Raw genomic sequence first — 15,745 nt, forward strand, 5'->3', positions numbered from 1 at the left:
ACCATATATTTGAAAGACATTTAAAATAATTCCCATTTTGCTATAAGCCATTCACAAGTACCAAGGTTGTACATGGTTTGTTGCCTGACATTTAAAGCTGAATACAGAGACTGAACAACACCCTCTGGTCACTGGTAAATACCAGGCTAAACTCAGTTCTCCTCTCCCTGCCTCTGTCCTGCTGAGGCATCAGCTCCATTTACACCAGCCACAGAATGAGCAATAACAGTAAAATAGACAACTTACCTTTAATTTCAAGAAACAATCCCATATTTAGTCTTATGCAACAAAAACATTAGGTGCACCCTGACATATTTAATTTAGCACATTATCCATTGAATCCCCTCAAGCCTGAGCAATGCCTCTGCCTGAAAATACATACTAGAAAATCTCTTTTTATTTTTTTCACCAAATGCCAGCAACTCAAATCCCTTCTATTTCATGCAGGGGTGCATTTGTGGCCCCATTTTGCAAAGGAACTATTTCAGAGGGGATGTAATCAGTGTGATGGGCCACAGGAAGTGAAAACCACTCGAGAATAAGTCACATTAATTTTGCTCTTACATGCACAGAGGCATCAGTCAAAGAAGCAAGAACCCACACACTCTCCCAAATTACACTGAAGGTATGGTAGTACTGACTAGAAGCTGAAGAAATGACAGAAGAGAGAGAGATTTCTGTGGTTTTCAGCTGCATAACAAGATTTATTTCATTTTATTTTCTGATATTTAGGGCTTGAACAATACAGTAATATACTTTTATCTTTATTTCACCGTACCTTATTTTGATTTGCAAGAAAAATAAGCCTAGCAATCTGAATAATTAAGAGGCAGTTTAGCACAGCAGAGAACTTGATCAGTCTTCTGAAAAACTTCAGTAGGGTTAAAACTAGAAGTAGTACAGGTTTTGTTTTCTTACCAAGCTCCTTCAGTTAGGAAGATAAGGGAGTGAGAAAATCAAAACCATCAAAATAGTTGGCATCAAAACAGTTTCTAAACAAAAAGTTTATGAACAGTCTCAGCATGTTTTATCTTTTCCAACTTCAGTTCCTTCTGGATGGCAGCTTTCCAAAGTAAAGACCAATTCTGCTGGTTTTAGGAAAAAGAGTCCCCAGCCATTAGGTTTAGCTTGTTCTGCTCACCCTCGCTCTTGGAAAAATCACCAAACCAAACTGAGGATTAAAGAGCAGAATACAAAATATTTGTACAAAAGCCCCAAAGGTGCAAGTCCACCAGTCCAGCTGTCTCTGCTCCTGCCACAGCATCACCACCCGGTGCGTCATAACCACCCTGCCCCACTTTCCTGAGGAGTATGTTGGTCAGCAAAGCATCAGTGAATCCAAAAGGGACATTCTGTGGGAAGCCAGAGTGGCTCAATAAATCCTGCACATATCTTCTCCTGCACCAAGTCCAGAAGTTAATTTTGGATATGTGCTTGCCTTAGTCCTAAAGTACCTAAGTGGGACAGCTGGCAGAGCTGATCTCAGCTGGTGCCCACATGACCTCCATCCACAACCCCTGGGATTTCTTCCCACACCAGCCAAAGTGCCTGCCAGATCCCATGGTGAGCCAAATCAAGTTCCTTGCCTGCCAGAAGCATTTTTCCTTTTTTATTTCCTAGGGAATTCCCTGGTTACATTGGTCACCCCATCTTCCTTTCATCTTAAAATTTTGTTTACAAGGAGCAGAGATGAGTCACTCAGGACCACTGGTTAAATATTAATTGATTGGAGGTTGGAAAACAAACATCCTGTTTCTCACCTTTTCCCAAAACTCTACCAAATCTGTTAATATTTAACAATTCCTACCTTTTCTTTTGTCCTGAATGCACTGCCCTTATCTTTCCCTGTTGCACATTGACCATGATGGCAGATCAGCACAGCCCATTTTTAGCCAACTCACTCAACCATTTCATTGTATCTTTATAGAGAGATCACCCTTTTTCACATCAATCCTACTCCTGCAGTACAGTACTTCAGTATCTAACTCACACTCCTGTTGTTTCACAGCGAAAAAAACTGCTTTATTTTTACTTACATCTTAAATAGTTGATGCAATCAAAACTTTAACCTTTTTAGATGCTTCCTTCTGCAAGTTGAAGTTGTACAAAGGTTGACATACCATCACAATTTTCTTTGCACAGGCAAGAGCTATGACATGAAAAATAATTCTGCTCCGACCACATTTGTCCCATTGTCTGGCATTAAAATCTAGGCCAAGCCTTCACATTTCTCATCTAAATACATATGCAAACATTGACCACAAAAGTAATTGGATTCAGATAGTAGTAAAAGGCATTTGGCATTTAAAATAAAGAAGTGAAAGTCTAAAACACCACTGTGGCTTAATCATCAGTTGTCATAATAGAGATCATTAGACAAAAGAAATCATTTATGTTCCAAGTGATTAATCTACAAATTCTTTCTGTCTTCTCTACCACAGAACATAATAAATCAGATGAATAACTGAGGGAATGTACAACAGTGGGGAACTTCAAACTATTGCAAAAAAAAAAGCAATTCAGCCACCACCCAAACTGACTCCAAATTTCAGTTCATACTAAAATTGGTGACAAGTTCCCTGAAGGGGAGACAACCAAAACCAAGAGTAAGTACTCCATCCTGATTTGTCCTGCTTCTGCAAATGTATAAATGCAAATATGTACTTCCATTTCAATCACCTGCATCTTGCTACTTTCACATCACAGCAAAAGTAAGATTTGCTCTCATGGGAGGCAAAGCAGCATGCAGTACTTAAGAAGTGTTATTTCCAGTATCTCTTCCACTTCCTATTACAGATAAAGGCTCTCTTTAATCAGATGAAGTCAAGACTTCAGGGTTAAAAGGAAAGCCAAGCATCCCCTTTAGGTTCAGGCTTTAGCTGACAGGTTTAGCTGAAGGTTTAGCTGACAGAAACCTTCCAAAACTCCTACTACAAAGAATGAGAATGGATAAAATTCTGACCAACCTTTTTCCCATCCTCCTCCTGAGCCAGCTGAGGCCAACCCTGAGCCATTCCTTGCAGAGAGATCAGCCAGCACCAGGAGTGTCAGTAGTGCCTTTCCAGTAGTTTTATTTGTGTTTGATACAGTATCAAAAGGAACACTTTAATTTTATCCAAAATTTGTGAAGCATCACCACAACTTGCTCTTCCTGGAGCTCGTCAACACCATCTTAGTCTGACTAAGAGCTAAAAGCAAAGGGTTACTCACTGAAACACTACCAGTGAAAATTATGGTTTTTGAAGTCTCTTGATGACCATGATTTATAATTCCCTGGTCCATAACATCACACTATCCAAGGAGCTCTTTGGAAGCATTCCATTTACAGCACCACAACTGCAAATGGTATCTCCAGTCCGGGAGATCCTAGGTCAGCTTCCAATGACACACAACAGTCAGAGAGAAGGTGGAGGATGCACAGCAGAAAATCCACCACAATAAGGACACAGCAGAGAGAAAACACAGTAGGAAGAGAATCACTTGTCTGGCCAGCCAATATAGGGTTCTTTAGGATAAGGGTTTTCCTTGGCACTATGCTTCTTGTTTTAACTTGAAACATGGCTTCCCATCCATGGTAGCTGGCACAGAAGTTTAGAAAAAGTATGCAGAAAGACTGAATTTTAAATGGGGAAACTCAGACTCCAGTACTTTTACACCAAATTCCATGTGCTGATGAGGCACGCCTTGCCAGGGATTTCACTTTGGACAGCTGAGATTAGGGGGAGGAGAACATGCCCAAGTAATTCTGCATGATGTCTCACCAAGAACAACTCCAGGCAAGCAGTAACATTGCCTATATTAGCATTTTAAATTTTTTTAAATGGTTATATGCAAATAGGTTATAATCTTAAGTTCCTGGTGTGCACCAACAACCTTCCCAAGCACCAGAAGGTTTGGGTAGCATATAGTGAAGGACAATACTCTACAGCTGATGTCCAGATGTTGTGGTACAGACCTCCCATTAATGCACTGATGAGAAGAGAATCACATGAATCCCTTGCCAACTCAAAGGGCTTTTATTGGCATGACAGACTGGACACAAGATACCTTCATGACATTTCAAAGGCAAGAGAGATTAAGGTTCAAGACATTCCTCTTCCACACTCCCTCTCCTAAAAATAACTTAGGAATTAGCAAAGCACTGGATTTAGCTAAACAGACATATGTGATCAATACAAAGATTCTCCCAAACAAATGTCTTCATTTATGTGAGATTACCTGTACTCATACACGAGGAAGGTGGGGTAAAAGCCTGGAATTTTAGGCTATCACTTAACAGACACATTACTTCTTTCCCTTTCCCCTTCTCACTTTGTGTCTCTCCCCTCATGCAGTTCATCCCACGATCTGCACTCCTGCAGCAACACTGGTTTGTAGGGCTGGTGATAAACTAGAAAGAAGACCTTGTTGAACTGAACATTTTTGAGCTGGGGAGAAGAAAGAGTGTTGCAATCATTTTCTAGACACAGTTCCTGAATTCCATCTACTGAATAAACATTTTTCCTCAGCACAATGGGCCACCAGGGAAGCACTTACTATGCACCACTCTTGGCATGAGATCACCTTGGTCTTCAACACACCTATGATCAAAACAATGTTGTCAAGAACTCCCTATTACAGATGGTGTACTGAGGTGAGGATCAAGAGCCACAGACAGCCTCTGAACCTCAAATTCCTTCACCTGAATTACTGCTGATCTATATACACATTTTCTTACCACACATACTTAGAACAACACCCAAAAATAAGTGGCACCCCAAATTTCTATTTTTCAAGATCATAAAGCTTTCTGAAAGTTTTTCAGCTGAAGATCACTGCACCACCTCCTCCTCACAGACCTAGTACTGTTTCAGCCTGTAGCTACCTCTCAGTAAAAAAAGCACTGTGTGGCTCAACTCACAGGTCCAATGGGTACCGAACCCAGCAAGGTCACCAAGACCTTGGTCACTTGGTACCAGTGCAAATAGAACACAAATGTTCATGGAAAGAGCTTGAAGAGAAAGCAGTTTCCAGCATGCTGTTTCAGCAAGGTTTCCACCCACTTTCAAACACGTCTGCTACTTCTTTTGTACTCCACTGACACCCTGTGGCACTTACCTAGACTGCAAGCTTTCCTACCTCAATATCCATTTTCTTAACCACCGGGGTAAAAAACAGCAAACAGAAAACAGAGAAAGCACACTGCAAGCCTGAGTTTAAGGACTGCTGGTGCACCTCCTTACTCCCAAGGCACGAAATGCACAGATTTCCCCTGCACAGCAGTTACCTACTAACAGCCAGCGCTGCTGTCCCAGTATTCCACTTGCTGTTATACCTTTCCCTTGGGTACAAATACATCACTGCCATGCTGATGTAGCATGGTGAAAATAATCTAACTTTAATGTCTGAGCTTCTCAGGTCTTTTACTGCAACACTGAATGACACTTCACACTGCAATATTGCTGTCTAAGTTACACAAGTGACTTCTAAGGGATATCCTAACTAACAACTGCAGCACAGGATCCCAGAGTCTCAGTTTTCACTGTGTTAGTACAGACTTGCCTATCTTTTCAAGAGTGTCATTTCTATATACATCAGCATATTAAAAAAAAACCAAACAAACCAACAACAAAAACCCCATACAAGTGTATTCAAACAGCAGCCTGGTATTTTTACTGTTTGCCCTTAACCTCATTAAAAACGCTCTCATAAATAGCAAGTGCACTTAATTTTGCCCTTCAACTCTTTACTACATGAAGAAACATACTCATAGTGGGTCTTTAATACAACAGGCAGGCAGGAGATATTGCATGTTTTGCATTTAATGAACACACAAGGGGCAGCCTGGGCATATCGTGCCTTCTTCGAAATTATTGCCACAATGACACAAATAATTGTAATACTGTAAATATTTTGAAACATGAGAGAAGTAGACATGTGCAACACAGGTAAAAGCACCTATGTAAATAGTCACACACATACAGGAAAACCTCAAACAAAAAACTCCACAAGCATCCAAGATACCAGCTCACACAGAAGGTGCCCACATTGCTGCAGTGCTATCCTCAGAACTTCTCAAGTGGAATAAGATTGCTGAAAGATAAGAATTTCACCATGAAAAGAAAAACATCTCCCACGCTAATAAGTATTACAGTATTCCAAGGATGACCACAGGCTGAGCAGTCTCAGCAGCTCCCACCAAAGGCTGCCTGGAGCCCCTTAGCTCAGCCTGCAGGCATGCTGGCAGAGTAGTGCCTACGCACAGCTACAACAGGCAGCAATTCCACTCCCTACTAACATTACTACTTATCACTTTGCTACTACTGCAAACTGAAAATCAGGATGTCCAGGAGATCATCTGCATTCAGGGTTCAATATGCAATCTGCAATTGCACATCTTCTGGTTTATGCATGCAAGGGTGTCAACAAGCCAACCACACCATGGCCAGCCCCACATGGAAAATAGAGGGAATATTCAGTATGTCAGACCTCACTGTTTAAGCCAAATGAACCACAAAATTCCTATTTTCCCTTTTGTTAAGATGCCCTAAGAAAGGAAGAGAGGCAGATCAAATTTGATTCTCAACTTCAAGGTTTCATAACAATGAGCTTGCTGACCTGTGCTTTATTGGTCAGCTGTTGATCTCATCTTACACAATTATCCAGAGAGAACATGGTTAAAGCTGAGCTCCCACCACACTGCTTTGATAATAAGGCTAAGGGCTGGAGAAGACCTGCTTTTACATTTGTACCTTAAAACGCTTTTCATTTTTATACTATTTTAGTAAGTTAAACACTAATTAGAAAAGGCACTTATTATTTACACAATATGACATTCTGGAATCTATTCTGCTGATAGTGTTTTGGCAGGAAATAAATAACAAGAGTAGAGTTTTTGAATTATGTGATGTTACAGAAAGTGCAGTTAACTGCAGACAGGCAGTACATACAGAAGCATCCTCTCATCTTTTACCTCTAGTGTAGTCACATGACTGAACCAGTGCCCATAGGGGGAAAAAAATCAGTAATTAGGGTGCAATAATTTACACCCTCTTGGGTAAGCACAATATTTCTCAATAAACGAACTGGCCCAAAACCAAATAACCTTCTTGACTTGGATGAACTTATTAATTCCTATAAAGCCTAAGATCAAATGGAAACATTCAGTTTTCAAAAGTGATGCAATGCAGGGCTGCTGCTGGTCCAGTAACACAGAAACATTCCAAAACCAGCCACCAGTCCAGAGAAAGAATATTAGCAGGGGTGGGGGCGGTCACACAGCATCGCATGAAGCAATCTACACATGTACAGCTGGTATATAGAGTAAAGACAGGTCTGTACAGTACAGATGTACAGAGATACATAAATCTATCTCCTAGACACATTTCTGACATGAACATTTCATTGCATGCAATCTTCATTGATAGAAAATATCACCTTCAACAGATGGATATCCATCAGAGAAAGACGCTAAGAGACACATTAAAAAGAAGTGAGACATTTAACTGGCCCCTCAGTCAAAGACTCCATCAAGTCTTAACTTGTGAACAAGGCAGTAATGCTGAATAGAAGTACACAAATGTGAAGGGGAGAGAGAGAAAAAAGAAAATATTCTATCCAGATTTTGATGCCTAAAATCCTTGAGGACAAAAAAGAGTTCTCCATGTACTTTCCCATTACATGCTTATCCTTGTCTGGAAAGATTCACCATCTACCCTCCAGCAAAACACACTAGCTCCTCTGCCTAATCAATCAGATGCATCTGATTTCCAGTCTCCTCCCAACATAGAGTACACATTCTGTTAGAATTTTATGATTACACTTGGATATTTTGGATGTTGTAAGCAGTTATTTGCCTTTCACTTTAGCCTGTTAATAGTGATTTCAAGGTACACTGGCCAGCATGCAGATACACCTCATTGAAGTCTGTGGCAAATTGATAAGCCAGGACACAGTTAACTCCCTCCCACATGGTTATTTTGCTCAGCACATCTTTTACCATATCCCCAAGGGCTGCACTGCCAGCTGAAGACCTCTGCCAGGCTCTGTGAAGGTAAAGGAAGGAGGATCTGCAGGTGACTTGAGATGACCAAAGCTTATTCCCATGCAGCAAGTAGAAATTGGAGCTCCAAGGTCCTCAGCCAAGGAAGAGGCCAGGCTAATCCCCTAGGCAGACAACCTTACACTCACTCTGCTCATCAGGCAACACACAAACTACACCAAGGGGTGTGGAACAGCTGGGGAAGGTAGAAAGGTAGAGAACTCAGTATCTGCAGTTCCTAATGCTCTCCCTGTGGGTGTTGAGCATATTGACTGGAGAATGTCGAACCACAGACTCAAATCCTCTCACACAGAAAACTGACTTAGTTCAGGTCTCCAAACAGCCCACAAACAACTGAGGAATACATGGAAGTCAGACATCATCTTCATCCACTCCTTCAGCTGTCCTTGGAAGGGAAAGCTCCTTTCCTCAAAACTGAAGCACCTTCTAGATTCTGATTTCAGGAGCTACTTCCAAGTCATGAATTCAAAATGGAGAGAGAGATCTCTACAATCCAGAATACTGCTCTACAAGCCTACAAAAACCCAAAGAAACACCAAAACCACACCTAAAAAACAACCCCACTAACAAACAAAACAACAATAAAAAAGCTCAAACTCACCAGGCAGATGTACTCACATTCCTGGTACTTCTTTCCACCCAACATGCACATTTTGTTACAAATACTGGGCATGGGGTCCATCCAACAAACTTGGATGTTTCAAATTCTAGTAGAGGCCTATACCCTCAGCAGCTGCAAGCAGCAGATCCTCCTTGTAAGGCACAGAATTATAAAAGTATTCAAGTACCATGTATAGAGAATTATAGGAATAAAGCTCACTTACATGTGCTATTAGCTAAATTCTCTACACTATAAATTGAAGTAGGAGCATACAGTGAGGAAAGGGGAAGAAGAGAGGATGTAAGAAAATATTGAGGAGTGAGATGTGACAAAATCTTGTTTTAAATGCAGTAAACTCTAAACATCTATCCTTCCTTTATACAATATGCTAGAAAGAAAAATACACTGGCATTTTTTTTAGACAAGTAGTTTTCCTACCTGAAAAATGACTTCATAAAGGAAGTTATAAAAGTATAAACAATCATTTCAAGGTAATACAAGCTTGTGTTACCCTGAAGGACAAGGGAAGATCCACAGAGCATTTGTACAGCATCACAAGTTTCACCCCCGATTTGTCAGCATCTCCCTGTGCTTCTCAGCTGAAGATGTACACCAGCTGTATTATATGACAAGTTTTCCACTTGAAAATACATTGAGCCTAAAAGGAAACTCCTTATGCTGGACCTGCTCTTTCTGCCATGTAACCTGGGTTTCAGTGTTGCACTACTTCCAGGTAAACTACAGTCTCGACTTTTCAGAGTAAAAGTCTCACTGTGTTCTTTATGAAATGTCTTTCTAATAAATAACAATAATAAATATGGGTAACAAGCAGTACAGTAAGTAAAGTTCTCACTGTATACTCCTTAATGTAATTACTTACTTAATTTACTTCCAGTTCATGACTTACAGAGTTTTGCTCAATATGCCCTTAAAAACTTTATGGGCAGAAATGCCACAACCTTACTGAGCAACCTCTTCCCATTACTTGGTAGTCTTAGAAAACTAGCAGGATTATTTGTAGGACAAAATCCAGTTATTCTGGGCTACAGGATGCTAATGAGCTGCACACAATACCCTCCACAAGGCTGTCAGATGTAGACCACCTATGTTAGACAAAGTGGTCTTCAAAACAAAGGGGATTGGAGTGCATAAGTAACTTGCTGAGTGTCTGCAAAAAAGACATCTCTCATCTACATGATACATCTGGGAATGCAGGTTTGAGCCTCAGCAGCCTCTGCTGACTTTTTTTCTCAGTGCTTGAGGGACGAGGAGTTCCTATGACAGAAGACATGCTGCACATGACAAATGCAATTTGCATGTGACATGGCTGAACTGTTCATAGGCCAGTCTCCAGCAGCACATCATCACATTGCTTAATTCACAGAAACAATCCCTGCTCTCCTGGGAATTTGCACACAACAATCCAAACACCATCACACAAAACAAAACAGAAACAAAAATATCATCACTACTTGTTCAACTAGTACATCACTATAGTTCTTGCAGAAAACCAAGCAGGCACCACCAACAGCCTCAACAGCTAAATATCTAACATTAAAATTGTTCTTTTAGTATTAAGGTTTCCTCCAGAAATAAGTCAGAACACAAAACAGGGTTGCTGAATTTTCTCTAAATAACCACAAGCCCATATTCAGTGAACTCACAGTACGCTCAATACTCAGTATCACACTTCCAAGGGATGCTGCCACAACAGCTTCCTCCAAACAAGGAGGAAACAACAAGGGAAAGAGCAGCACAAAAACATAACCAGTATTTACAGGGGAACAGTTACCAAAAGTTTGTTTCAAGTTACTACAGGTGCTGTTTTACTTAGGGGTTAATTTTAATGTACAAGATCCACCAGAGGGAGGTCACAGTCCTCCCTGACCTGCCAGCAGCAGCTGACAGCCACTCCCCATCTGGCAGCTTTTGTCAACCAGTCAGGATTCTCAGATGGCCACAATAACACCAAGCTAACCTGAAGAACCATGAAATGAGATTGGAGAGGAAACTAATCACAAATCCTATGGGAACAGGAGGAGGCACAGTATGTAAAGAAGGTTTTGCTGCTCACAAAGTGCCTTTGCAGTGATATAGTAATCTCTGTTTCTATTACTTCTTCATGCTGAATACCTTTTACCAGTGCACAATTCTAGCCATAAGCAAGAAAACGCTTCTTTCCCCAAAAAGCCTCCAGAGACAAATAAAGCTTGTAAGAAAGAAAGAGACTTTTTGTCTGGGCCTGCAATGAAGGAGCAAGGACATAGGTTTTAAACCAAAGAGGGTAGGTTTAGATTGGACATAAGGAAGAAATTATTTTTATGATGAGGCTGGAACAGGCTGTCCAGATCATGAGTCTTCAATGTCAAGCTGGACAGAGCTTTGAGCAACCTGACAGCAGCTTTCCAGTTCCTGAAGTAAGCCTACAAGAAATATGGAGAGGGACTTGTTACAAGGGGTCACAGCTGTACCTCTGAGGTGCAATTCTCCCTACAGGAGTCAAGGGAAAGCATGAAAGATGCAATGGACAGGACACTGGCATCTTCTTGCAAGTGAGAGCACACAATGGTAAAGATTTCCAGGTTCACTGATCACAAGCTCACCTCACTATGGCTTAGGAGGAACAAGGGCATTTTTTTCTCAAGAACATGCAGTGTTTACATCACCATGTACTTTGCTAGTCTATTTATTTAATGATTATTCCCCTTTTGAAACCCAAAAGCAAAATAAAACCTCTTGGCTTTGCTTAGACCAGGAGAAACTGAATAGAACAATGAAGTCCACTTCACTGTGAACTCTAAGTCCACCTGCAAGCTGGTAGATCACAAGACACAAGCTTTTAAAATGAGCTCCTAAAAGATCTTGAAACTTCTTCAACCTTTCCAGAAACAATCTTGGATGGGAAGAATACAGATAAGAGACCAATCCAAAACAGAACAGTTTCTCAAGTGGGCTTGTGGTAGATCTGCCATCTCTCAAGAGTCAACTTACTCAGCAGGCCCACACTGCTTTCTGTAGTGAACACAATTATCACAGTCTGGTTGTTCAAACAATAAGAAGTACTTGAGGCTGGAAAAGGTGTTCACAAAAGCGATTCAGCATGCAAAACTCTTGAGATGTCACCATGTCTCAGGAGACTCTAGGGGAAGCAGCAGGCCAAGTGACAAAACCAGAAGAGAATGTTTCTATCGTACATCCACAGCTTCAGGTCCAAAGTAAGGCCAGAAAAAGCAACTCAGTCACCAAGACAACTTAAAGGGTGCAGATTTAGGAGCAGAAGGACCTGGACTGGTTATCTAAGACAGTGCCCTCCAACCTTTGCATCTCAGCTACATGGCTGCTGCTCTGTTCTTTTTCATTTACCACCTCCAGCCCCAGCCCTTCGACCTGTAACTGCCTCAGAGGAACACCATCCCTGGAAGTGATCACCAGTCTCACTTCCCAGGACTTCCTTCCACAGGTCTTTTGCAACCCAGGTTTGCTCATGAGCTTGGGTGGAACTGAAACTCTTTGTCATCACACTCTTACACACACACAACAACTTCCATGCCAGGTGTTGTGGCATCTTCTAAATTTTTTCTCTCATATTAAAACTTCCTCATTTCTTTTAGGGATTTGGATTCCAGCATTTAGATTTCAAGCTGTCACTAGCATGACCCTGGTTCTGTCTTACATACAAAGCAGGACAAAGCATGTGCTTTACAGGCAAAGCATGTTCTGCTTTTTTTCATGGCCTCTCTATTTTTTGCCCCTTTGGCAGGAAACAGCAGTCAGTGTCATGCACATCCAGAACACACTCATAAAATAGTGTCCAATAAAATGTTAAATGTATAGCCCAGTAGGCTATAATAATGTCTACAAGTTTTAGTCATGTTTCAGTACCCTCATGCAGTAGGCATACACAAACAAACAAAAAGTAAATACTTTCTGTCCAAAAAGTGGTGGTGTGATGCTACCTGTAGTAGATTACCTCTAGTGTTGCCTTTTCAGATAATAAGGCCACTCTGCACTTTCCTCAAAAAGAGATAGCTAGAAGCCAGGCCACAAAACACACAAGCCAATTTATTTGTTAAACTGCAGGCTCAACAGCTATGATTGAAATCTTCACTTTCCTTTGAACAGAAGAAACAAAGAATGAGTGCAAGGGATGAAAGCAAAAAAAAAAAAAAGAGTGGGAGGAAAAGTCTCATCCCATCTACCCCACTACAAAAAACCAAAAATAAAATCTGCTCTGTGTTGAAAACTCCCACAAGGTACCTTGATTTTAAGCAGCTGAACGCACACACAGGTAGCTATGACTCTGAGAGTAACACACAGCCTGTTTTTAAAAAACTAGAGCAAAACAGGAGACTGTCATCCATTTTATATTAGAACAAAACACAGTATCTCTCATCAACCAGTGGTACAGGGCAAGCTGGTATGCTTGGAGCTGTTTTGTCACAGTAGATGGTTCCATTGCAGAGAACATTACCAGCACACCTCTAAACTAGTTCACCCAGTGTTTAGAAGACTGTGATTAATTATGGCATAACAAAAGAGAGTAAGGTTTAAAACAAGAGGGGAAGTGAAAAACAGGAACAGAAATATGAATTTCAGTAGAAACCTCAAGATACACAAATGCCAATAGGTACAAAAAAAGAAGGCATTTAAAAACAGAGGAAGAACAATCACTTACCTTTCAAAAGGGGCTGGAAAGTTGGAATTTCCTGCAGTTTTATGACATCTGGATCATTGCTGACATTCCGTGAGGACTGTGTTCCTTGGGCTACCACCACAATGTCGTCCATTTTTGCTCGTTGCTTGGCTGGCAACGGAGATGCTGGATATTGGAGGGAGAGGGAATAACCCTTTACAACCAGATTGCACCAGAATCCAACCCTATGCGAATATTGCTCTATTCGACATTGCACATGCATGACTTTTACAGCACATATCCGAGATCACTGAAGGGCTCTGAGCTCCTTTCCCTCTCCCCTCCGGGGAACAGCTGATCCGGAACACCTGCACAGCTGACGGCCCCCGCCAGCTCCGCACCGCGCCCGGGGCGCTGCCCATCCCCGGCCCTGCTCCCCCGGCCCGGGCGGTGCCCCCGCGCCGTCACAGGAAGGGCCGGGCCGCGCTGCCGCTGCCTCCCGGAGAAACAGCCCTTCCCTTCTGCAAGCCCTTCCCTTCTCCACAGCCGCTGTCCCTCACAAGGAAACAGCCGGGCATGCCCTTGTCCACAGGCGCTGCGCCGGCACAGCCCCGCGCCCTCGCTCCCCGCCAGGCACCGACCTGCGGCGCTGGGCTCGCCCGGGCGGCTCTCGGCCTCAGCGCTCTGCTCCGCGCCCATGGCGGTGCCTCCGTCCCCCGCCCGCCGCAGCGCGGGGGCCGCCGCCGCCGCCCACGGGGTTCCGGCTGCGCCGGGTCAGGCGGCTCCGCCCGGCGGGCGGGGCCCCGCTCGGGGCCGGGGCTGCTCGGCTCTGCCCCGCCGGAGCCGGCAGCCCAGGGCCTTGGGGGGCGGCAGAGCGGCACTGGTCTGTGCGGCCGGGGAAGATGCTCCTCCTCCGCTGCTCGGCACTAGTGAGGCCAATATTGGTAGTGCTGTGTCCCCTTCTCTGCACCTCGGTGTTACCGGACAAGTTATATTTCTTTAAAAAGGAGCCTGTGACCGAATATCCTGAGTTGGGAGGGACTCATAAGGATTATCGAGTCCAACCCCTGGCCCTGCACAGACACCCCAGCAATCCCACCCTGTGCATCCCTGAGAGCGGTGCCCAAACGCTCCCGCAGCTCTGGCAGCCTTGGGGCCGTGCCCATTCCCTGGGGAGCCTGGGCAGTGCCCGACACCCTCTGGGGGAAGAACCTTTCCCTGCTGTCCAGTCTGACCCTCCCCTGACCCAGCTCCAGCCGTTCCCTCGGCTCCTGTCCCTGGTCCCAGAGCAGAGCTCAGTGCCTGCCCCTCCTCTTCCCCTCAGCAGAAGCTGTGGCTGCCATGGCTGCCCTCAGCCTCCTCCAGCTGAACAGACCGAGTGCCCTCAGCTGCTCCTCACACGCTTCCCCTCCAGGCCCTTCCCCATCCTCGTGCCCTTCTTTGGACACTCTTTAATAGTTGAATGTCTTTCCAATACTGTAACACCCAAAACTTCACTCAATATTTGAGGTGAGGCTGACGCAGCTTAGAGCAAAGCAGGACAATCCCCTCCCTGGTCCAGCCAGCGATGCTCAGTATTTGTGCTGAAATAGGCTCCAGTTGGGAAAAGGTAATTCCGGTACGGGGGATGTCCAACCACTGATCACAGGCCACCAACCCAAGAAACTCCTTAACCCAAAAGAAGAGGAAAAACTGAGCATGTGGACTAATTAACATGAAAAGCAAGTGAATCATTAACCAATAGAAGATAGAATACTAATTATTAGGAGAACTACATTACCAGTAACCAATGAGTACTAATCCCACGTTTACCAAAATGTATAAATAGTCAAAAGTTTTGATAACTGCTCACGTATTTGGTGAGGCAATACCCATGTACCTCTGTGATGAATAAAGTAATGTTGGGTTTCTAACCTAACAAAGTGGATGAGAGAGCTCATTTCCCAGTTTGTGGTGAGGAGAGGGTCTAGCAGAGGCCACAAGGATCACGTGGGTCTGGAGCATCTCTCCTATAAGAGGAGTGCCATGGGAGGAGTGGGAGCTTCACATCAGCTCTGCCCTAGCTCAGATTTTGGCAACCATTTAAATGTAAGGACTCCCTCTGGCCTGCAAATTTTAGCAATGGCAGATCAGGTCTATTTATAAAAATGAATTATTTATTGAACAGACAAAACAGACAAAAGACCTTAATCAGAATTACTAGTATAAAACTAAAACAACAAGGGGTAGATTACAGCATAACATAAACCAGTGCACGATATCAAGGTACCTCTATTAAAGGTAGCAAAAGAAATAGTTTTAGGTGTTATATGTAACTTCCCACTGAAAGGTCCATAACATTCAGATTCCTTCACTCAGCCTCCAAGAGAGCATCCACAAAGCAGTGTCCCTGCTCAAGGGAGAAACTCCACACATTTCCAGGGAAATGTGTAGAAGATTTCTGCTTTGTGGAAGTTTGGTGTGGCTTGTA

The 15,745-nt window shown here is 43.1% G+C and overlaps 1 protein-coding gene across 3 annotated transcripts in view; it reads right to left on the reverse strand.

The window, feature by feature from the left end:
- BORCS5 (BLOC-1 related complex subunit 5) overlaps positions 1-14,014 on the reverse strand; it is a 66,420-nt gene extending 52,406 nt beyond the window's left edge. For all 3 annotated transcript variants that reach the window (XR_014616153.1, XR_014616154.1, XM_084205745.1), the window contains exons 1-2: positions 13,917-14,014; positions 13,318-13,461 (exon numbers count right to left, since the gene is read on the reverse strand). Coding sequence is in view for 1 of the 3 variants with exons in the window: in XM_084205745.1 (XP_084061871.1) it covers positions 13,318-13,461; positions 13,917-13,974 (202 nt within the window). In the remaining 2 variants the exon portion in view is untranslated. The remainder of the gene's footprint in view (positions 1-13,317; positions 13,462-13,916) is intronic.
- Positions 14,015-15,745: the final 1,731 nt, after the last annotated feature.

Source organism: Fringilla coelebs, assembly GCF_963513975.1.
Source record: "Fringilla coelebs genome assembly, chromosome: 5".
Lineage (NCBI taxonomy): Eukaryota > Metazoa > Chordata > Aves > Passeriformes > Fringillidae > Fringilla > Fringilla coelebs.